This window comes from Marmota monax, unplaced genomic scaffold, assembly GCF_021218885.2.
Source record: "Marmota monax isolate L192 unplaced genomic scaffold, Marmota_monax_Labrador192_F-V1.1 WCK01_AAM20220418_F8-fsc00078, whole genome shotgun sequence".
In the NCBI taxonomy this organism is placed as follows: domain Eukaryota; kingdom Metazoa; phylum Chordata; class Mammalia; order Rodentia; family Sciuridae; genus Marmota; species Marmota monax.
In genome coordinates, this window is record NW_026694865.1 from 5,768,432 (window position 1) to 5,791,405 (window position 22,974).

Below are 22,974 nucleotides of genomic sequence, written 5' to 3' on the forward strand. Positions count from 1 at the left end.
ATTTCTAAGGCCCTGGGAGAATTCTGCCAAGAAAGAAAATTAGCAAAATGAAGTGTTTAGGGAACAGTAGGAAGGGAAAACATGGGAAGGCAGAACAGAGCCATTGTAAGGGTTGTTGAATAGCAAACTAAACTGGAAAATTCTTCCTGTTGAAGTAGAAAGTCTGAACAAGACTGAATGGATAAGTTTTCTTGGAAGGATATTAATTGTAGAAGATTCATCTGTCAACAGAGAACCTAGAGTTGGGAAGTCTAGTTAGGATGCTTGTAGAGTAATCATTTGTGTACCTTTGGAGACTTGCATCCTTGTACTGTTTGAATGCTGTCAGTTTAGAACACTCTTGACATCTCTGTATCAGATTCTGTTTAGACAGATGCCTGAAACTTCCAGTTTCTACTGGAACTCTGGAAAACACATTTTTTTGTGTAACATATTTATGGAGATAAAATCAATATTATATACTTCCCTCACTTAAAGTGTATAACTAAGTGATTTTAGTTTTATTTATAGACTTGTACAGCCATTATCATAATCAATTTTAGAACCTTTTCATCACCCCTGAAAAGAAACCCTATTTCTACCAACTCTTAGTTCATAGAAACCAAACTACCAACTCTTAGTCCCCTGGCTCTAGATAATCACTAATATCCTTTCTACTCCTATAGACGTGCTCTTCTGGATTTTTCATATAAATGGAATTAATATAATATTAGAAAAGTAATTTGGGGGGGACACAATGCACAGTATTTTCTTTATTTATTTTATTTTATTTTTTTGTGGTGCTGAGGATCAAACCCAGTGCCTCTACCACTGAGTCACAACCTCAGCCCTTAAAAAGTAATTTTTATATAGACATTGGGAAACTGGGATGAGTTTTTTCAGCTTTGTATAATATTCCTTTACAACTCCTTTGAGTCTGGAAGTTGCCAAGAGTATGATCGGGGTTTGGAGTTTTTGTAGCTGATTTCAATCTAACCTGTTTGCTTTTTGCAGAAGGCGATGAGGTGGGTACTGGCATCACTGATGACAATGAAGATGAAAATTCAGCCAATCAGATTGCAGGCAAAATACCCAACTTCTGTGTCCTGCTCCATGGCAGCCTAAAAGTGGAAGGAATGGTGGCGATTGTTCAATTAGGGTAGGAGACTTTGTTTACATTTGGTTGAATGAGAGGAGCAATCAGTTCATTAGGTGAAGTGTTTTGCAGACTTTTCTGAAAGAAGTAGAAAGGTCCTGGTCACCTTTTTCCTCTCCCTTCTCACCTGTCAATTCCTTTTTAAACTACTCTTTTAAAATTTCCCCTAGAGTAAGTGTGGAGCTGGTTTTGGTGGTCCATGCCTTTGATCCCACGAATTCGGGAGACTAAGACAGGAGGATCACAAGTTTAAGGCCAGTCTCAGCAACTTAGCAAAACTCTGTCTCAAAATAAAAAAGGGTGGGGCATGTGACTCAATGGTAAAAAATGGGGAGTGGGGGTAGGGGACCTGGTAGGAAGAGAATAAGTGTGGAATGATCCTTTTTGGTATGTTGCATATATATTATATTCTTTCTCAGTTTTTCTATTTTTATTTACTTAATTGGTAGGGGGGTGCAGTACTAGTGTTTGAACACATGTCCTTGCACATACTAGGCAAACACTCAACCACTGAGCTATATCCTAGCTCAGTTTTCTTCTTTTTAAATCCTATCTAGGATACCTAGGTTCTGGTTATAGTAATGCTACTAATTTATTATAATATCTTAGTGGATTCATGGTCTCTACATCTATAAATTAAAGGGATAAAAGTAAATGAAAAAAGATGCTGATGACATTGAACATTTTGCCATGTGTCAGACATTCCTCTAGGCATTTACATATGTTAACTCATTTAATTCCTCACAACAGATTGTGTAAGTAATATCAACACTAATCCCATTTTATAGATGAAGAGTCAGAGAGGTCAGCCTTTCAGACTCAAGAGGTCAAGGAACTTGCCCCAGCTAATAAATAAAAGAGCCAGGATTCTTACCTATGCATTCTTACTTCAGAACCTATGCTCACAACGACTATGCTGTATTCCTTTCCTGTGAGGAAAGTGTTTCTAGTTTTTACCTTCTCTGCAATCTTGGAATTTGCAAAGCTGTCTGCCTCCCTTTCTCTAATATCTATCTTAGAAAAGAGGAGGTAGCTAATCACCTTCTGACCATCATTTGGAATGATGACTGATATATATTCCAGAGGTTAATATTAATCATAGGAAGCATGTCTTCATTTCTCTTTATGTCAGAAAAGAAGAATGGGATTCTTCTTAATAGTTGTTAATCTGCTGTGTTTCTTGGCATTCAGACTAGTGGTATTGGCTCTGAATGTGAGAATCGCCTAGGTTGCTTTGAAAAGCTGGGGACAGAACAAAGACCTCATGCCCTGTGTTACAAGGGCTTCCCTGTATTGGTTCTGCTGTAACTCTGAGAGGCAGCTGAAAGGACCTGTAGGCTGCAGCTATTATACCTCCTTATCCCCCTATAGCTTACTTTCTACCCTTTGTATATGGGTTTTTTTTTTTTTAATCTTTTAAACTGCTTTTGATTTCCATATATATATATAAAGTTTTCCTTAATAATAATAAATGTCTTAGAGAAATGTAAATATCATAACAGCAGTAATCATTTTCAGGTTTCAGATTTGGCTTTGGTAAAAATAACATGCCTGATTTCACAGCCAAAGCCTGTTTCTCTCAAGAGAAAAACATAAGCTAGATTTATTTAACTTGACAGTCCCAGGCTTTATGTTCTTCTGATCTTTGGTCTTCTCTCCATCTAGTCCTGAATGGCATGGAATGCTCTACTCCCAAGCTGACAGCAAGAAGAAATCAAACCTCATGATGTCTCTCTTTGAGCCTGGTCCAGAACCTCTCCCATGGCTAGGGAAAATGGCACAACTGGGTCCTATTTCAGGTACAACCCAGATCAGATTTTACCTTACTGTTTCTTCTCTACCATTCTGAGTGTCTCCGACTGTAGTCAGGGAGCTGCCTAAGCTCCCTCATTGGTGTGCTGTGGTCTCTGAGGCTGGATGTGTACATGGAGAACCCCAGGAGAGTGTGATGTTTGAATTCAACTTTCACAGCTTAGAGGAAACCAAATTTAAGGTGATTTAAGTAAATAAAAATTCTAACTTCTTTGAGTTAAAAGTCACTCCCTGTTTTTTTCTTAGTGTACAATTTTTGGCCCAAGTAATCTCCAGTCATTCTTTTTCTTGTCATCTTGTCTTTTCCTCCTCTGCCTTGCAGTTTCCGAGATGTTGTTCTTTGTCTTCTTCTCTTGGGTTCTTAATCTCTCTTGAGTATTTCTTCAGTGATATTAGTTTCATCCTCCCTAAATCTGTAAATCTAGTCCCTCCTTATCTCTCCCTGAAATTTGAATTTTTTTTCTTCACAATTCTTAGTTGAACCTTTCCACCTGGGTATCTGCCTTAGTCTCAAGTTCAGCTTTTTTTTTTTTTTTTTAAAGAAATCATTATTTACCCCTTCTCCTTAAATTGTCCCTTCTTTTGATTTTGCTACTCCTTTTGATGAAGCCTTTGTGCTGTTAGATCCTGAGGTTCCAACTAGAGAGTTATCCTTCACTCATTTGGGCCCATTTCAGTTTCAGGGACACCTCCCATCTATTCTGGATGAAATAATTAGCCAGAGTTGCTTAAAGTCTAGTGGGAAGTGGACTGATAAACAGTCTACACAAGATAAGTATTAGTCTAAAGGAGATGATGATCAAATCTGCTCTTCATAGAGGATTCCAGAAAATCTTCACAGGGGAGAGACATCCTAGCTGAGTTTTGAAGAAAAGGAGAAATTTGTAGAGCTGAAGAAGGAGGAAAGGGCCTCTAGGGAAACTAGAGCACCTATGGGAAGGAAAGGAACTGGAGTACAGATTGGGAGTTGAGGCAGATGATAGATCAGAGGCTGGCAGGAGCTACAGCACAGCAGGCCTCATCAAAATGTGAAATACCAAGATTTTATTTTATAGATACTGGGAAGCAACCAAAGAGGAGTAATGTGTTCAGATTCTTCTAGCTACAGTGAAAACAGTGAGGATACTGGTTAGGAGACTTCATATTCAGGTGCTGGTGCCCCTGGAGTTGTGCAAAATAGCCATAATCCAAGTGAGAGATAAGAAATTTGCATTTAGAACCAGCTATGATACATAGACCTATAATCTCAATGACTCAGAAGGCCAAGGTAGGACGATTGAAGGTTTGAGGCCAGCCTGCACAACCTACTGAGACCCTGACTCAAAATAAAATTGTGTAAAAGGACTTGGGATGTAGCTTTATGGTAAAGCACTTGTCTAGCATATGCAAGGCCCTAAGTTCAATCCCTGTCCCCCAATTAAAAGGCAGGGGCACCCTGCAGTTAGAAGTCACTATAGTAGTCCTGGAAATGGGAAGATGAAAGCCAGAACAGGGCAGTGGCTAGGAGTAAAAGATAACTAGGAGGTAGCATCAATAGTGTTTGCATATGAGAATGATCCCAGGTTTCCAGCTTTGGGTTCCAGGGTGGAAGGTAGTCTATTAACTGAAATAGAGAATAGGGAGAAAGAGTAGATTTGAGAAGAACATATTATTTGCATTTTGAGTCTGTGCCTTTGAGATATAAATAGAGGTGCTTAGAGACAATTCCTGAGGAATCTGGAGTTCAAGACAGGAGGCAGAGTTGGAAATTGAATTTTTAGTTATAAGCATATCATTGATGTTACAGTGGTTCACAAATTTGATATTTTGTGTACAAAAATAAACACTGTTCAGAAATTCCACTTCCTGGGTCCACCCACATGAGATTCTGATTCAGCAGTTTGGTCTGGATTCAGGCCCAGAAAATTGCAGAATGGTTAGTAAATATTAATATTACCCAAATGATTGAATCCAGGTGGTCCTTGACCATGCTTTAAGAAGCTCTGGTCGCAGGAAATATACATAGTTTAAGGGAAAAAGAGAGCAAGAACCAAATTCCTGGAAAGCATCAACTACTAAGGTCAGTGGAAAGGGTATGAGAAAGAATAAGCAAATAAAAGAGGGAAAATAGAAGAGTGATGTCACAGAAGACAAGAAAAGAAAGCAGCTCCTGGTAGTGTCCTAGAAAGTCTCACACACACCAGATGCCAGCTAAGGTCTGAAGAAAGCCCTTAGTTGGGGGTGTAACTCAGTTGTCGAGCACTTACCTAGCTGCATGGGTAAAGCCTACCCTGGGTTCACTACCCAGCACCACAAAAAAAGAAGGAAAGAAAGCCCTTTGCCCTTGAGACTTAGAGAAGATGTTAACTGAAATAGGGCCAAGAAGCTAAACTAAGAACCTGCAAACTTTCAGTAAAGGAATAGTAAATGTTTTCAACTTTGGGCCATGTGTCTCTGCCTCAGCCATTTAGCTCTGCCAGTGTAGCACAGAAGTACCAATAGTCCATATGCAAATGAATGGGAGTGACTGTGTTCCAATAAAACTATTTATTGGACTCTGAAATCTGAATTTGACTTAATAGATGTCATGAAACATTATTCTTCAGCCATTTAAATACAAAACTATCTCTTTTCTTTTTTCTTTTTTTTAATTAAATTATATATTCAATTTGTTATACACAACGGCAGAATGCAATACATTTCATATTACACATATACAGCACAATTTTTCAAGTTACTGATTGTACATAAAGTACTTTCACACCATTTGTGTCTTCATACACAAATGGTGGTTCCATTTCCAGTTTTCCAAGGAATCTCCATACTGCTTAGGGTAATGTTGTCTAACTCATTCCACCATCATTCCTACCCCCTGCCCCCTCTCTTCCCCTCTCTCCCCTTTGCCCTATCTAAAGTTCCTCCATTTCTCCCATGCCACCCCCTTTACCATTAAGAGTCAGCATCCTCATATCAAAGAAAACATTTGGCTTTTGGTTTTTTGGGATTGGCTTACTTCAAGTAGCATTATATTCTCCCAACTCCATCCATTTACCTGCAAATACCATGGTTTTATTCTCTTTTAATGCTGAGTAATGTTCCATTGTGTATATATAGCAAAGTTTCCCTATCCATTCATCTACTGAAGGGCATCTAAGTTGGTTCCACAATTCAACTATTGTGAATTGTGCTGCTGCTATAAACATTGATATGGCTGTGTCCCTGTAGTATGCTGTTTTTAAGTCCTTTGGGTATAAACCAAGGAATGGGATAGGTGGGTCAAATGGTGGTTCCATTCCCAGTTTTCCAAGGAATCTCCATACTGCTTTCCATATTGGATGCACCAATTTGCAGTCCTGCCAGTAATGTATGAGTGTGCCTTTTTCCCCACATTCTCGTCAACACTTATTATTGTTTGTATTCATAATAGCTGCCATTCTGACTGGGATGAAATGAACTCTTAGAGTAGTTTTGATTTGCATTTCTCTAATTGCTAGAGATGATCAACATTTTTTTCATATGTTTATTGATTGATTGTATATCCTTTTCTGAGAAAAGGATACAGTCTGTTCCGTTCCTTTGCCCATTTATTGATTGGGTTATTTGTTTTTTGGATGCTTAGCTTTTTGAATTCTTTATATACCCTAGAAATTAGTGCTCTATCTGATGTGTGAGGAGTGAAAATTTGCTCCCCAGATGTAGGCTCTCTATTCACCTCACCGATTGTTTCTTTTGCTGAGAAGAAACTTTTTAGTTTGAGTCCATCCCATTTATTGATTCTTTTTTTTTTAATATTTATTTTTTAGGTGTAGATGGACACAACACAATGCCTTTATTTTTATGTAGTGCTGAGGATCGAACCCGAGTCCCGCCTGTGGTAGACGAGTGCTCTACCGCTGAGCCACAATCCCAGCCCCCATTTATTGATTCTTGATTTTAATTCTTGCACTATAGGAGTCTTATTAAGGAAACTGGGGCCTAATCTGACATGATGGAGATTAGGATCTACTTTTTCTTCTATTAGATGCAGGATCTCTGGTTTTATTCCTGGGTCCTTGATCTACTTTGAGTTGAATTTTGTGCATGATGAGAGATAGAGGTTTTATTTCATTTTGTTGCATATGGATTTCTAGTTTTCCCAGCACAATTTGTTGAAGAGGCTATCTTTTTTCCAATATATGTTTTTGGCACCTTTGTCTTATACAAGATAATTGTAATTTTGTGAATTAGTCTCTGTGTCCTCCATTCTGTACCATTGGTCTACCAGTCTGTTTCGGTGCCAGTACCATGCTGTTTTTGTTAATATTGCTCTGTATTATAGTTTAAGGTTTGGTAGAGTGATACCACCTGCTTCACTCTTCCTGCTAAGGATTGCTTTAGCTATTCTGGGTCTCTAGTTTTTCCAGATGAATTTCATGACTGCTTTTTCTATTTCTATGAGGAATGCCATTGGGATTTTGATTGGAATTGCATTAAATCTGTAGAGTGCTTTTGGTAGTATGGTCATTTTGATAATATTAATTCTGCCTATCTAAGAGCAAGGTAGATCTTCCCATCTTCTAAGGTCTTCTTTGATTTCTTTCTTTTGGGTTCTGTAGTTTTCATTGTATAGATCTTTCACCAAGTTGATTCTCAAGTTTTTCTTTTCTTTTTTTTTTTTTTTTGAGGCTATTGTAAATAGCATAGTTTTCCTCATTTCCCTTTCAGCGTATTTGTCACTGGTATACAGGAATGCCTTTGATTTATGGGTGTTGATTTTCTATCTTCTACTTTGCTGAATTCATTTATTAGTTCTAGGAGATTTCTGGTGGAATGTTTTGAGTCTTCTAGGTATACAATCATATCATCTGCAAATAGTGATAATTTGAGTTCTTTTCCTATCCGTATAATTTCTTTTGTCTGTCTGATTGCTCTGGCTAGAGTTTCAAGAACTATGTTAAATAGAAGTGGTGAAAGAGGGCATCCCTGTCTTGTTCCAGTTTTTAGAGGGAATGCTTTCATTTTTTCTCCATTTAGAATGATGTTGGCCTGGGGCTAGCATAGATAGCCTTTACAATGTTGAGGTATATTCCTGATATCCCTAGTTTTTCTAGCGTTTTGAACATGAAGGGATGCTATATTTTATCAATTGCTTTCTCTGCATCTATTGAGATGATCATATGATTTTATCTTTGAGCCTATTAATGTGATGAATTACATTTATTGATTTCTGTATGTTGAACCAACCTTGCATCCCTGGGATGAACCCTGCTTGATCATAGTGCACTGATAACCTTTTTGATATGTTTTTGTATTCAGTTTGCCAGAATTTTATTGAGAATGTTTGCATCTATATTCATTAGAGATGTTGGTCTTAAGTTTTCTTCCTTTGATGTGTCTTTGTCTGGTTTTGGAATCAGAGTGATATTGGTCTCATAGAATGTGTTTGGAAGTATTCCCTCTTTTTCTATATCATGAAATAGTTTGAGAAGTATTGTTAGTACTTCTTTAAAGGTCTTGTAGAACTCAGCTGTGTATTCATCCGGTCCTAGATTTTTCTTGGTTGGTAGGTTTCTGATGACATCCTCTATTTCCTTGCTTGAAATTGATCTGTTTAAATTGTGTATATCATCCTGATTTTGTTTGGGCATATCATATGCCTCTAGAAATTTGTCAGTGCCTTTGATATTTTTCTATTTTATTGGAGTATGAATTTTCAAAATAATTTCTAATTATCTTTGTATTTCTGTGGTATCCGTCGTAATATTTCCTTTTTCTTTTTTTCAATTGATTTTCTTATCTTTTTAAAATACATGACAACAGGGGAATGCATTACAATCCTTATTACACATATAGAGCACAATTTTTCGTATCTCTGTATGTAAAGTATGTTCACGTTAATTTATGCCATTATACGTGTCCTTTTTTTTTGCATTACAATTCTTAGTACACATATATACCACAGTTTTTCATATCTCTGTATATAAGGTATGTTGACACCCAGTTCAAGTCTTCATACATGTTCTTTGTATAATGATGACCATCACATTTTACCATCCTTGCTAATCCCCTTCCCCTTCCCTTTCCCTCCCACCCCTCTTCCCTATTTAGAATTAATCTAATCTTCCCATGCTCGCCCTACCCTACTGTGAGTCACCCCCCTTATATCAGAGAAAACATTCAGCATTTGTTTTTTTGGGATTGGCTGACTTCACTTAGCATTATCTTCTCCAAGGCCATCTTTTACCTGCAAATACCATGATTTTGTTCTTTTTTAATGCTGAGTAATATTCCATTGTGTATAAATGCCACATCTTTTTTATCCATTCATCCACTGAAGGACATCTAGGTTGGCTCCACAGATTAGCTATTGTGAATTGTAATATTTCCTTTTTCATCACGGATGTTAATAATTTGAGTTTTCTCTCTTCTTCTCTTCATTATCATGGCTAATGGTTTATCAATTTTTTTTTCCAAAGAACCAACTTTTTGTTTTGTCAATTTTTTAGGCTTTTTTCTTTTATCTCAATTTGATAGATTTCAGCTCTGATTTTAATTATTTCCTGTCTTCTACTGCTTTTGGGGTTGATTTGTTGTTCTTTTTCTAGGGCTTTGAGTCACAATGTAATATTAGGTCATTTATTTGTTGATTTTTTTCTTCTTTGAAGGAATGAACTCCATGCAATGAACTTTCCTCTTGGAACTGCCTTCATAGTGTCCCAGAGATTTGCATATATTGTATCGGTGTTCTCATTTACCTCTGAGAATTTTTTAATCTCCTCCTTGATATCTTTTGCAACCCATTGTTCATTCAGGTGTTGGGGTATCTTTTATTTTTTATTTTATCATTGATTTCTAATTTCATTGCATTGTGGTCTGATAGAATGCAGAGTAGTATCTCTACTTTTTTGTATTTACTAAGATTTGCTTTGTGGCATAATATATGGTCTATTTTAGAGAAGGATCCATGTACTGCTGAGAAGAAAGTATATTCTCTCGTTGATGGATAATATACTCTATATATGTCATTTAGACTGAGTCTCACTATATTGCCCAGGCAAGTCTCAAACTCCTGGACTCCAGAAGTTCTGTCTCAACCTCCCAAGTTGCTGGGACTAAAGATTTGCACCACAATGCCCAACTAAAAACCATTCTTCTTTTGGTATTGGGGATTGAACCCAGGGACTCTACCACTGAGTTATACCCCCAGTTCTTTTCATTTTTTATTTTGAGATAAGTTGCTGAGGTGTCACAAAGTTGATGAGGCTGGCCTTGAACTTGTGATCCTCTTGACTCAGCCTCATGAGTTACAGGGATTACAGGGTATGCTACCACACCCAGCTAAAAACCATGCTTAACTCAAAAGACAGGCAACAATTCAATCCTTGATTTGGGATCCAAGACTGGAGTTTTTAAAGCTGGAGAGTCTGGGGATGTAGCTTTGTGGTAGAGTGCTTGTCTCACATGCACAAGGTCAATCCTCAGCACCACAAAAAAGTAAAAATAATAATAAATAAGTAAAGTTTTAAGAGGAATAGAAACACAGAGGAACAAAGAGGACATTGCTGGCTCAAAATAAGTAGGAAATAGGCCCATAATTGGAGAACACAGAATACATGGTAGAGGAAGTTGTTTGTGTGTGTGTATGTGCATGAGTGTCTGTAGACAGGAGTTTCTTATGTCCTTCATCTTGACTCTGTAGCATTCCTACGTTCATTCTGTCTTTCATTATTGTTCTTGGCTTCTTTTGGCTTTACCTTTCATTTAAAATTAAAAGTTAATTATCTGTAGCCTACCGACCAAATTGGCCATTGTCTATTTTTTTAAATAAAGTTTTACTGAAACGGTCACACTCATTCATTAACATATTTTCTATGGTTGCCTTCCTGCTACAGTGGCAGAGTTGAGTATGTCAGAAGCCACATGACTTATAAAGTCTGAAATATTTGTTGTCTGTTCTTTTACAGAAAATATTAACAAACCCCTGACCTAGACTATTGTGATAGTTTCCACCAATGATGTTTATCCATAATTTAAGATAATAGCTTTCAGACTCCTTTCTCATCTAGCAACACTCCTTATATTCATTCTTCATTCACATTGAACTGTCCTATATTCATGTTGTTGTTGTCTTTTCCTTCTTTGGGTCTTTTTTTCTTTTCAGTGGGGATAATAATAATTAATATTTTGGGCTGGGATTGTGGCTCAGCAGTAGAGCGCTTGCCTAACACATGCAAGGCCCTGGGTTCAATCCACAGCACCACATAAAAATAAATAAATAAAACAAAGCTATGGTGTCCAACTACAACTAAAAAAAATAAATATTTAAAATAGTAATAATAACTAACATTTTATTGAACTTCATGCCATGCACTGTGCTAGACACTCACTTAATTCTCACTACAGTCTTAAGAAGTTGGGAGTGACATTATGATAACAAATAATAATGAATAAGATCTACCTTAGAGGGCTGTTGAGAGCATTTATCAAGGGACTATATGTAAAATACATATACAATAGACTTATAATGGTGGATACTACTGTTTTTGTGTTTTTCAAAGCAGAACATGCAAAACAGTACTAATAGTCCCTCCTACTCCTAATTCTGTTCCTATAGTAAAATTCAAACATTTTTTGATACCAGGGATTAAACCTAGAAGTCCTCAACCACTGAGCTACATCTCAACCTTTTTAATTTTTTATTTTGAGACAGGGTCTCACAAAGTTGCTTAGAGCCTCACTAAGTTGCTGAGGCTGGCTTTGAACTTGCGATCCTCCTGTCTCAGCCTCCTGAGCTGCTGAGATTGCAGGCATTTGCCACCATATCTGGCTCTCTCTTGATGTTTATTTACACTACTAAATAATGTAAGTATATAGCTAGTTCTTGATCTTTTATATATATTTTAGATGTTATTTTTGGCTTTTTTAATACTTGTTGCCTATATGTCGTCCTGAGCCTTCCCTTCACATCTCTCCATGAATCTCCTTGCATGACTCCTACTGAGAAAGGGGTGCATGGGAAATAAATGTTTTTTGAGATCTTCTATTTTGGAAATGACTCCTTTATTCCATCCTTTACACTTCATTGATTGGTTGAATGAGTTTTAAGATGGAAAATGTTTTCTCTCTGTTGTGAAGCATCACTCTGTTGCCTTTTCTAGCTTCCAGTGTTACTAAGAGGCTAGTACCATGCTGACTCCCAGGCCTTTGACCTTGGGCTGTATCTTGTCTGTACTCCTTGAAGATCTTTGTATCTCTGATATTTTGAATTTTTAGAATGATTTTCATAGTTGTTGGTATCTGCATTCATTTTGCTGTGTGAGCACAATGAACCTTTTATGTCTGGCACTTCATGTTCTTCAGTAAAGAGCACACAAATTATCTATTTGATTTTCCTATCTTTATATTCCCTGTTCTCTCGTTCAAGAGCATATTATTTGTGGTGGGGGTGGGGGTGTATAATTTTCTGTCTTTTCCTACCCATTTTTCTCTGCCTTCTATGAGGTATCTTCATCTTCACCATGCCTTTGTTTTTTTATTTCTATCTTATTTCTAAGAGTCTCTTATTCATTTTTCACAAATGTAGTATTTCCTGTCTGCTAATGCAGTTACCATATATAGGCTCCAAACAAAATTCAGGATAGGTTACGACTAGATCCTGAGATATTTGATACTAATTACTGAATGCTATAGAATAATAGGATCTTAAAAAAACACTTTCTGCCAGAAAAACCTGGGACAGCTTCATGGAGGGAGTAGGCTAAGATCTGGACCTGGAATATAGATAGGTAAGTGGACAAGTAAGGAATAGCAGTGTTGAGTGTGGGAAAAGTGTCAACCTTGGAACCAAGGCCGCTGAGTCACTATCAAACCTGTGTTAGTTCAGCCTCTCTGAAGCTTACTTTCCTCATCTTTAAAGGAACTAATAATGTCTACCTTCTAGGACTGCTGCATGAATATAAGCTGTATATGTAAAATATCTGGTATATGGCTGGAATTTAATAAAGATTCTTTATTCTGTATGTTCCTTGCACCAGAAAACTATATTCTCTAGGTACAATTCCTAGAACACTGTTTGCTATATACTGGGATCTTACTATAGATAATGAATGAATGAGTGAATAAATGAATGAATGTGCATGGGAGCATATTCCGGACAAGAGGAATAACAGAAATAATGGCAGGGAAATTGGAGATAAATATGCCTTATAGGACAGTACCCGTAGGATCTCAGCTTGACCAAAAATGGTTTATATATTGATAAGTATTAATGGAAATACGTTGGAGTGTTTGGACAATATTTTTTGGAGAAGTAGGAAGGGTAAATAAGCAATTTGAGGCCAGTATTAAGGTGTTTTGATTAGTGACCAAATCAGGGTTAGAGACTATCTGGCTCAGAGAAATGGATCTTATTCTTGTTTTCAAAATGAATATTTGGGCAAAGGACTTAAGCTCCTGAATTGCTAAGAATGATTCCTACTCTGTCCCAGACTGTAGTAATAATAAGGAACAGTTAAGTTTAAGTGTACTTTGCAGATTTGTGATAGAATGTCCTTGAATTGAGAAGCAGGTGCAAAAGACAGAAACTCTGCTTATCTGCATAGCTGTCAAACCACCATGGCTTTAAATCTTTGAGTGCTCTTCACTAGTAAAAGTGTTTCTTCCCTTGTTTTCCTTAATTTGTCTGTGTATAATTTCCCTTTTTAATTATTTTTGATGAGTAGACCTAGACTGTCTAATCCGGTAGCAACTAGCCACATGAGGCTCTTTAAATTTAATTAAAATTAAATAAGCTTTAACCAGGCACTTTGGCGCATGCCTGTAATCCCAGCTACTTGGGAGGCTGAGGCAGGAAGATCATAAGTTTGAGACTAGCCTGGGTAATTTAGCAAGACCCTGTCTCAAGATAAAAAAAAAAGGGGGGGGGGGGCGCTGGGGATGTAGCTCAATAGTAGAATGCCCTTGGGTTCAACCCAAGTACTATGAAAAAAAACCAAAAAAAGAATAAAATTCAGTTCCATATGTTATAGAATGCTCAGTAGCTAGTGGCTACAATTTTAGACGGCACAGGCACAGTTCCTTTCCAATATCACAGGAGAGTGCTGGGCTAGAATGTAGAGCGCTGTAATGTGTATACATAGGCCGCCTTAATTTATGAAGCAGATAAACATGTTTTTTTAAAGACTTGAAGCTTGTTTTTCACTTTCATAGGCCTCCATTGGTTGTTTGGTCTCCTACATCAGTGGCTTCCTTCTAAGAACAGGTTCTCCATCCTGACTGAAGTTAATGGACGTAATAGGATATAGCAGATTGAGCTATTCAAAGAGCTGCTAGCCTAATTGGAAATGTAATTGATTGTGTTTTGCCAGATGTCATTTCAAGAATGTCTTTTTCTTTAAGATGCTAAAGAAAACCCTTATGGTGAGGATGACAATAAGAGCCCATTCCCCCTGCAGCCCAAAAACAAACGCAGTTATGCCCAGAATGTGACTGTTTGGATCAAACCCAGCGGCCTGCAGGTACCGTTACCATTTACTTTGCTTTTCACTGTGGACAGGAGGAGGTGTTTGGGCAGCAGGCAGGCAGACATTTGATTTGATTTTCATTTCCTTTGATACTTTATAATTCATTTACTTCTAATGTTGTTATTATTTCCAAAAAGGATTTGAGATGGCCTACAGTAAAACATGGATATAGCAAAATCATTTTTTACAAATTTAGAGCAATAAGAAACCTAGAGGAAGATCAGAATGAATTGTGCCTGGAACCCCAAGGCAAAATGTTAATTGTATTTGAGCAGTTTAGCTTTGAGCTTCCTTCTAACCAGCATCAAAAAAGAAACGTGGGTTTTATGGTTTTCTTTGTCTGATTAAAAAAAAAAAAGAAGCGTGTCAGTTCTTCCAAAGAGACATATTTTCCTGGCATTGGATATTAATGTAAATTTTTTCACATAGTGAGGCATTGAATAATATAACCAGTGTTGTCTTTAACAATAGCTTTGAAACAAAAAATTAGCATCTTTATGGCTATTACTTTCACTCCTGCAATAGAACCCAAGCCAAGACATTACATTGTAGTTCCACAAAATACTTCCATAGGAAGCTAAGATAAACAGGTTCTTCTTTGAGCACCTCTTTACATTTCTTCCTCTGATGAGTTGAGTCTAAGCCAAGAGAAGAGGCAGTCAGGCCTCCCGACAACAAGCATAGCTCCCCTTGACTGCAGAGTCTCTTTGAGCCTGTTTTCCATGGCATCTGAACCATGTTCTCCCTGGGCTAAGAAGTTAGGGACCTCTTCTCTTAATTGGAAAATAAGTCTGCCTCCTTCTTCCATCCCTGACCTTAGCACTTCCTTGTCAGAGGATCAGAGGTACCATTTTTACCATCAGTTATAGCTGAATTTTATATATACGTGTGTGTTTGTGTGTGTGTGTGTGTGTGTGTGTGTAAATAGATGGACACAATACCTTTATTTTATTTTTTATGTGTAGTGCTGAGGAATGAACCCAGTACCTCATAGGTGACCAGCAAGTACTCTACCACTGAGCCACAACCCCAACTGAATTTTTATAAATTATTTAAATTTTGTTTTGGTACTTGATTTATTTTTTTATTATTATTATCATTTTTTGTTGTAGATGGCCACAATATATTTATTTATTATGTGGTGCTGAGGATCGAGCCCAGTGCCTCACACATGCAGGGCAGGCGCTCTACCATTGAGGCACAACCCCAACTGGTTTATTTTATTTTTTTTTAATATCTTTTTAGTTGTTGATAGACCTTTATTTATTTGTATGTGGTACTGAGAATCAAACCCAGTGCCTCACAGGTGCCAGGTAAGTGCGCTACTGCTGAGCCCCAGACCCAGCCCTGGTTTATTTTTTATTATAGTAAAATATACACGATGTAAAATATTCCACTTCAACCCTAAAGTGTACAGTTTCGTAACATTTAGTATATTCACAGTGTTGTGCAACCCTCACCACTTATAGTTCCTGAACTTTTTAATCATTCCAAAAGGAAACCCTATAGCAAGTCACTCTACATTGATTCCCAGATCATGGCAGCCGCTAATCTGCTTTTTGTCTCTATGGATTTGACTATTCTAGATATTTCTTAGAAATGGAATAATACAGGCTAAGGGTGTAGCTCAGGGGTAGAGCACTTGCCTAGCATGAGTGAGTTTGATTCCCCTGCACTGTATAAATAAAGGAAGGGAGGGAACAATACAATTTGTGGCCTTTTGTATTTGGCTTCTTTCACTGGCAATAATGTTTTCAGGATTCATACATGTTGTAGCATGTGTCAGTCAGTATTTTTTTTTCTTTCTATGGTTGAATGGATATTCCATTGCATAACTATGCCACATTTTTTCATCCACTCAGTTGGTGGGTATGGGAGTTGTTTCTACCTTTAGGCTATTAGGAATAATGCTTTTATTTTCAAGTACAAGTTTTTGTTTGAACACCTGTTTTCAGTACTTTAGGTATAAGCTTAGGAATCAGAGTGCTGCTGGGTCATATGGAATTCCAGGTTGAGTGTATTGAGAAGCTGCCAGACTTTCACAGTAATCACACCATTTACATTCTTAACATCAATGTTATAAGTGTTTCAATTTTTCCACATGCTCATCGATATTTTTTTATTTTCCATTTTTTTTTTTTGATAGCTGTCCTATGAAGTGTTATATATCATTGTGGTTTTAATTTTATTTTCCTAATGTAAGATATTGTGTATCTTTTCATGTGCTTATTGGTTATTTATGTATCTTCTTTAGAGAATTATCTGCTCAAGTCGTTTGTCCATTTTTTAATTAAGTTTTTTTTTTCCTTTTTGGTACTAAAGATTGAACCCAGAAGCACTTTACCAATGAGCTACATCCCCAAACACCTTTTTAAATTTTTAAACAGGGTATCACTAAGTTTTTGAGGCTAGCCTCAAACTTGTGATCCTCCCACCTCAGCCTCCTGAGTTGCTGGGTTTATAGGCATGCACCACCCCATCTGGCTTATCTTTTTGTTGAGTTTATGTATTCTGAGTAATAAACCCTTAGCAACTAAATAGTTTACAAATATTTTCTCCCATTCTGTAGATTGTCTTTCATACTCTTGATAGTGTCCTTTGATGCTCTAAAGTAAATTTGTTTTGATTAAATCAAATTTCTCCACTTTTTTGCTTTTGTTGCTTAATTGTGCTTTTTGTTGTCATAACTAAGAGATCATTGCCAAATCTAAGGCTATGAAAATTTGCCTATGGGGGCTGGGGTTGTGGCTCAGCAGTAGAGTGATCGCCTCGCACATGGAGACCCTGGGTTAGAGCCTCAGCACCATATAAAAATAAATAAGTGAAATAAAGGTATTGTGTCCAATTATAACTAAAAAATAAATATTTTAAAAAATTTACCTATGTCTCTTTCCAAAATTTTTTATCATTTTAGCTCTTATATTAGGTCTCTGATCAATTTTGAGTCAATTTTTTTATATGTGGTATGAGTTAACAGTCCAACGTCACTCTATTGCATGTGGCTATCCAGTTGTTCCAATACCAGTTATTGAAGATTCTTCCACCATTAAATGATCCTGGCATCCTATAAAAAAGCAGCTAGTTGTGGGTACATGGTTGTACTGGATATTTTTCTGTGGGACAGATTGATTTCTTTTACGATCATCAAATCTTTTGAAGGAGAAAGGTGCTTTACTAATGTTGAACCAGAACACTGACATTAAACAGAAGGAATCTTTGACACTGTAACTGTTATCCTGTTCATTTCTTGAAACATTTAGAGCCATATTTTTGTATTCTTTCCATTTTTACCAGAGAATTCTAACATTGGAATTCTTTTTACCTTTAATAGACAGATGTACAGAAGATTTTAAGAAATGCAAGGAAACTACCTGAAAAAACACAGACATTCTATAAGGTGAGATGACCAGAATTACATTAGAAGAAGATGTGCCTGGGGATGTGCCCAAGAGAAATGGTTCACGTAGCAAGAGTCTGAGGTAGGGGCCTAGGGATGGAGCTCAGTGGTACAGCATTTGCCTCACATGTGCAAGGGCACTAAGTTTGATTCCTAGTACCACCTCCCCCACCCCACCCCCAAAATAAAGACTGTTGGGTAGCTGCATGGATATGGGCAACGATTAGAAATGAATGACTTGTGCCTTTTTTCTCATCATTAGTCAGCAGAAGTGATGGGTCTGCTCTTGCCTTACAATCAAAGAATTAGGAGTGTTTAGATGGTCCAGCTCTACATAGGCTCTGTTCAGGAGGGCTTCTCCAGGCAAGTGCTGCTGTGAATGGCTGAGGGAGGCAGCTAAAAGGACCTGCACCCTCACGATCACTCCTGTGTGGGTATCTAGTCCAACCTAAGCAGTGTATGTGACTTCCTGGGATGTGAAATTGCCCAGAACATTCTTATCACACTAGAGAAACTGCTTCCAGAAATGACTTTTAAAATCACACACTTATGAATTGCAAAGTGGTCGTTCCTCATCGAGCCTAGCTAGTCTAGAACCAGTGGTTGAGAGACTAAAGTTACAAGGGAGGGGGTAGAGTCAGGAGCTTACTCCATTTCTCCTGTCCATCCTGTGTTCGACTGAAATTAGATTAAGTGCAGCGTCAGATGTGTCCTACCTTGCTAATCTTAAAATATGGCACACACAGTCACCCTCAGGCTAGCATCTCTTCTGGAGAATGTACCATTTTGTCTGGTGTTATGTCATTACCTTTATTCACTGTTGTCTTCAAACCTAATATGTAGCAAGCTGTTGAAATCAAGTAAAATTTGCAGCTTTAATCAGAGTTCAATCAGAGAGCTTCCTAGCCGCCTTATTCCCTCCCCACTTGAAGCCCATAATCCCCCCTCAGCTGCAGTCCCTGACTCTCTGCAGTTTTCTACAGAACTGGAACCTTTCTGTTAAACATGGTACACTTGTATTGTGACTTTCTGAACTTTTCACCTTTTAATAGATGTTAATAGAGAGGTGGTCAGAGAGCCTGTTTCTTTTCTGGGTTCATATAACTAACGCTATAAGAGAGCTAGAAGCCTCTGGCTTCTGTGCCTGCAATGGACAAGGAAGGGGTTATCCTTACTTTGAAAACAAAACCTCTGAGACCCAAAGGGGCTACATGGCTTGCCCAGATCACACTAAGTGGTTGATGGGACACTTTCTTCATATTTCTCTGCTTACATCTACTACCCACCTTTTTTTTTTTTTTTTTTTTTTTAAGGAGGGACAGTCTTTCTGGCTGATTGCTCTAAACATGTTCTCTATCATTCTTTTGAATCCACGGCAGAGGAACCAGAAGGTTAAGAGCTTTCCGAGATTTGAAGCCTTTTTCATACCCACATAACAGAGGAAAGGTGACCCTCCTCATAATTATTTGTAAATAGATTAGGTATGCAAAGTGGTCACCTCCATGTTTAACATAACTGCTTACTTAACTATGATGAGGATGATGACCTGTGTTTGTCACCTCAGTCTTCTTATCTAGCTGCTGGTCACCTATAGAGGAACCGTTTGCCAGTTACATCATCACTCTCATTACTGCCTTCTCTGTATAAAAATTTGTCCTCACATAAAAATGGTCCCTAAGAGTTGAGGGTTGAGGAAAATTTGTTCTAAGCCAGGTACTCAGAAGGTATGTGACAAGAGCACATTTCAGGAACATTGGTGTTTATTCTTGTTCAGGAGCTGAACCGTTTACGAAAAGCTGCCCTGGCCTTTGGTTTCCTGGACCTGCTCAAAGGGGTGGCTGACATGCTGGAAAGGGAGTGCACGCTGCTGCCCGACACTGCCCACCCTGATGCCGCATTCCAGCTGACCCATGCTGCCCAGCAGCTCCAGCTGGCCAGCACTGGCACCTCGGAGTATGCCGCTTATGATCACAACATCACACCTTTGCATACAGACTTCTCCGGGAGCAGTACTGAAAGAATGTGAAACTGGCTTTTGGAGCCCTTTTTTTTTTTTTTTCCATTTTAACTGAAAATGATTTAGAGCAAAAACTTTTCCAGTATGTTCACCTGGAACAACTACCCATAAACCTTCCTGAGGCTGGCTCAGAACACCACTTACTGGTTTAAATGACTTTGATAGTCTAAGAAGGGTCTGAGGGTGGTTAGCTGGTGCTTCCTGTTGCTCCCTGAGAAGCACATCTCTTGAGAAGCTTGAAGGACTATGAGCATGGAGCTACCCCGCCTTCCTCAGGAAATTTGACTGGCAAGGGTGCAGTTCTCTGGCTTCCAGAAGCATCGTCTCCAGGTTTATCTCAACCATTTTCAAGCTTCTGTCTTTGGGATGAGCAACCCAGACTGCCTGGGATTTATTGAGTCCAAACCCAACTCCACTGTGTTCCAGAACTTTCCTTAGAACTTGGTAAAACATGGTGGTAACCCTTAGGTGCTTTGGTATATCTTGAGATACTAACTTTTAAACAGCAATCATATGTGTAAAATTATTCCTGTCTCTTCAAGCTTTTTTGATTTTCTATAAAATAGTTTTACTGAGAAACTAATGGTCCTTTGCTTTTTCGTCTGTCTTATCACTTGAATATAGTTCAGCTTCCTAAGGGGCACAAATTCATAAATGTGACGATTTCTTGTGATCTGTACTGACTTCATTATGTCTGACTGACACACTTGGTTGCCTAAGGTCGTGACAGACCACTATTTCAGGGTCAGGCTCCTAACCCACCAGCTAGTTTCATGAACTTAGGCAAGTCCTGCAATTTCTGGAGGTTTCATTTACATCAGCAACACTTTCCCAGCTGTTTTGGAAGAATGCCCTCAGGCTTCAACCAAGCCACTATCTTTGGTTTAGCATGCTGAACTACTGTATGATATTTTGCCTGAACAAAAGACTTGAACAGTTTGAAAACCATTAGACACAAGACTAGGATTCTGATTGTAAATGTTTTTAATAGAAATACACAATCTTTCACTTTCTCAGACAGCAATAAAAGGGTTCCTATCACTAAGAATACAGGATTTTGCCACAAGAATGCAGCATAATCTACTGCAAAGCTGATCTGCCCATTTACACAGTTGAAGGAATATCAGAAGTCAATACAAACAAGTGTTGACAGAAGTTACAGACATGCAAAATACCCTTCAGTGCAATGAGTTTTTAAAAAATCAGCCCGCTTATGGTAATCAGATGCTTTAGGTCAACTCAAGTTTCCACTTGGGCTCAGTGAAATAGCATTAACTAATCCAGTCTCCCTTCCCCCAAGAACAACGGGAGTGGCAGAACACAAAGCGCTACCGTGCTTAAATTGTTTTAGACAAGTGTTACTTCTAACACTTATTTACTTGGTTTATGTGGAATGTGTTAGAGGAAACTGATGTTTTTTTACAATGGCCAACCATTCTAAACTTTTTTCAATTTCCCTTTCCCTTTTGGTGGGTTTCCTGCAGGAATCCTTATTAAAGGATCAGCTGGTCATTCCCCAGCTAAAGTTCCCACCCTCTGTTTTCAGTGTCCTACTGCAGACAGGTAAAAAAGGCAATCTTAACAACAGCAGAAAAAAAGGTGTTTGTGAGGTTCAAAAATGTATATAGCCTCACCCCTCACTCAGAGAAACACACAACTAAATGGACTCAGGCAGTACAGGGGAACAAAGGCTGACTTTTATGTTTGCAGTTCAAAAGTTGGGTAGGCATGTTTGGCCTACTTTAATGTTTCAGTTTGCCAAAGACTATATTGTCAGCAACTGTATCACTGACAACTGGCCCACATATTTGTGTTCCCTTCTGATCCCTGAAGCCATTGAGTTTAGAACACTTATAATGTCCCTCTTTAGTGTTGAAAACATTTCTGATTTACCTAGAAATAAATAAATAATCATGGGTTTCCAAGGTCCCTGACTGTTTCTACCAAATCACTCTGTCCCTTCAATGCCCACACAGGTAAGCACTATAGTAATAGATGATGCTAGGCCAAAAGATGTCAGATGTAAAATGTGCTCCAGCCCCATCTGACTCAGAAATGTTTTATCAATGACCAAGACTAATTGACTTTCAACAAGTCAATGCCACCCCACTACGCAAGTAACCCCTTGGGTACCTTATAGGTATAGAGCACTGAAACAATATCTCTGGCATGTAAGAACCCGACGATATGAAGTGGGGTAGGGCTGAGCCTTTTGTGTCATTACTGAATACACAAGAATGAACCTGTTGTCAGATACCAGGAATCCATGTCATGCAAGTATTACATGAAGATAATATAGTAAATTCAGGAATGTTACTGGGGAAAGAAAGATAGCCTCACTGAGAATTTTTTAACTTTAAAAAAAAAAATGTTTACATCAGTACAAGAAGGTAAAACTGTAAGAATCATAGATTAGGCTCAAACTGGCAAGAAACCATCTAAATCTCTCTTTTTAGTGGATCTTTTTCTTTTTTTGTCCATAGCGCCGCCTGCGCTGTTTATAAAGGTGACGAAAATTTATATATAATCCTGAAAAAGAAAAAAGAAATGAGAATGTTCATCTAATATAACCAGAAACTCTTGGGGTGAGCACACTGTATATTCTTTTTTTTTTTTTTTTCCTTTCATTTCTTTTGTTTTTGGTGGTACTTGGGATTGATCTAAGGGGTGCTTTACCACTCAGCTAAGTTCCCAGTCTTTATTTTTAATTTTGAGACATGGTGTCTCTAAGTTGCTAAGGCTGGCCTTGGGCTCTCAAGCCCCCTGGCTCAGTCTCCTGAGACTGGGATTACAGGCATGTACCACTACACAACTGTCTGTTCTTCATATTCTACAGCACTAAGTTTATTGAGGCTGTTCAGGAAGTACAACTTAGAACCATCAGTAACAATGCACAACTCTTCCCCAGGGGTTTAAAACTTAATCTCTTCCCACATTCTATTAAGAAAATTTCAAGCAAATAAAATCTTTGTAGAGTGAACAACATCTGCATTTAACTTTTTACTTTATCACATACATTCCTACTCATCCGACCATCTATCTCATTTTTGAGGCATTTCAATGCTAGGTGCAGACAACACACTACCCATAAACGGTTCTTAAAGTATAGTTCAATATTTCTTTTCTTTTTTGA

General features: G+C 37.9%; 2 protein-coding genes across 8 annotated transcripts in view; one reads left to right on the plus strand and one right to left on the minus strand.

Annotated features, from left to right (window-relative positions):
* Positions 1-20,420, plus strand: part of Ints14 (integrator complex subunit 14) — a 35,440-nt gene extending 15,020 nt beyond the window's left edge. For all 6 annotated transcript variants that reach the window (XM_046426524.2, XM_046426528.2, XM_046426525.1 and 3 more), the window contains 5 exons: positions 994-1,138; positions 2,801-2,934; positions 14,303-14,421; positions 17,759-17,824; positions 19,599-20,420. In XM_046426524.2, the coding sequence (XP_046282480.1) occupies positions 994-1,138; positions 2,801-2,934; positions 14,303-14,421; positions 17,759-17,824; positions 19,599-19,850 (716 nt within the window). In that variant the 3' untranslated portion in view covers positions 19,851-20,420. The remainder of the gene's footprint in view (positions 1-993; positions 1,139-2,800; positions 2,935-14,302; positions 14,422-17,758; positions 17,825-19,598) is intronic.
* Positions 20,421-20,807: 387 nt separating this feature from the next.
* The window catches only part of Hacd3 (3-hydroxyacyl-CoA dehydratase 3), a 34,183-nt gene continuing 32,016 nt past the window's right edge, over positions 20,808-22,974 (minus strand). For both annotated transcript variants that reach the window (XM_046426530.2, XM_058573381.1), the window contains exon 11: positions 20,808-22,370. In XM_046426530.2, the coding sequence (XP_046282486.1) occupies positions 22,294-22,370 (77 nt within the window). In that variant the 3' untranslated portion in view covers positions 20,808-22,293. The remainder of the gene's footprint in view (positions 22,371-22,974) is intronic.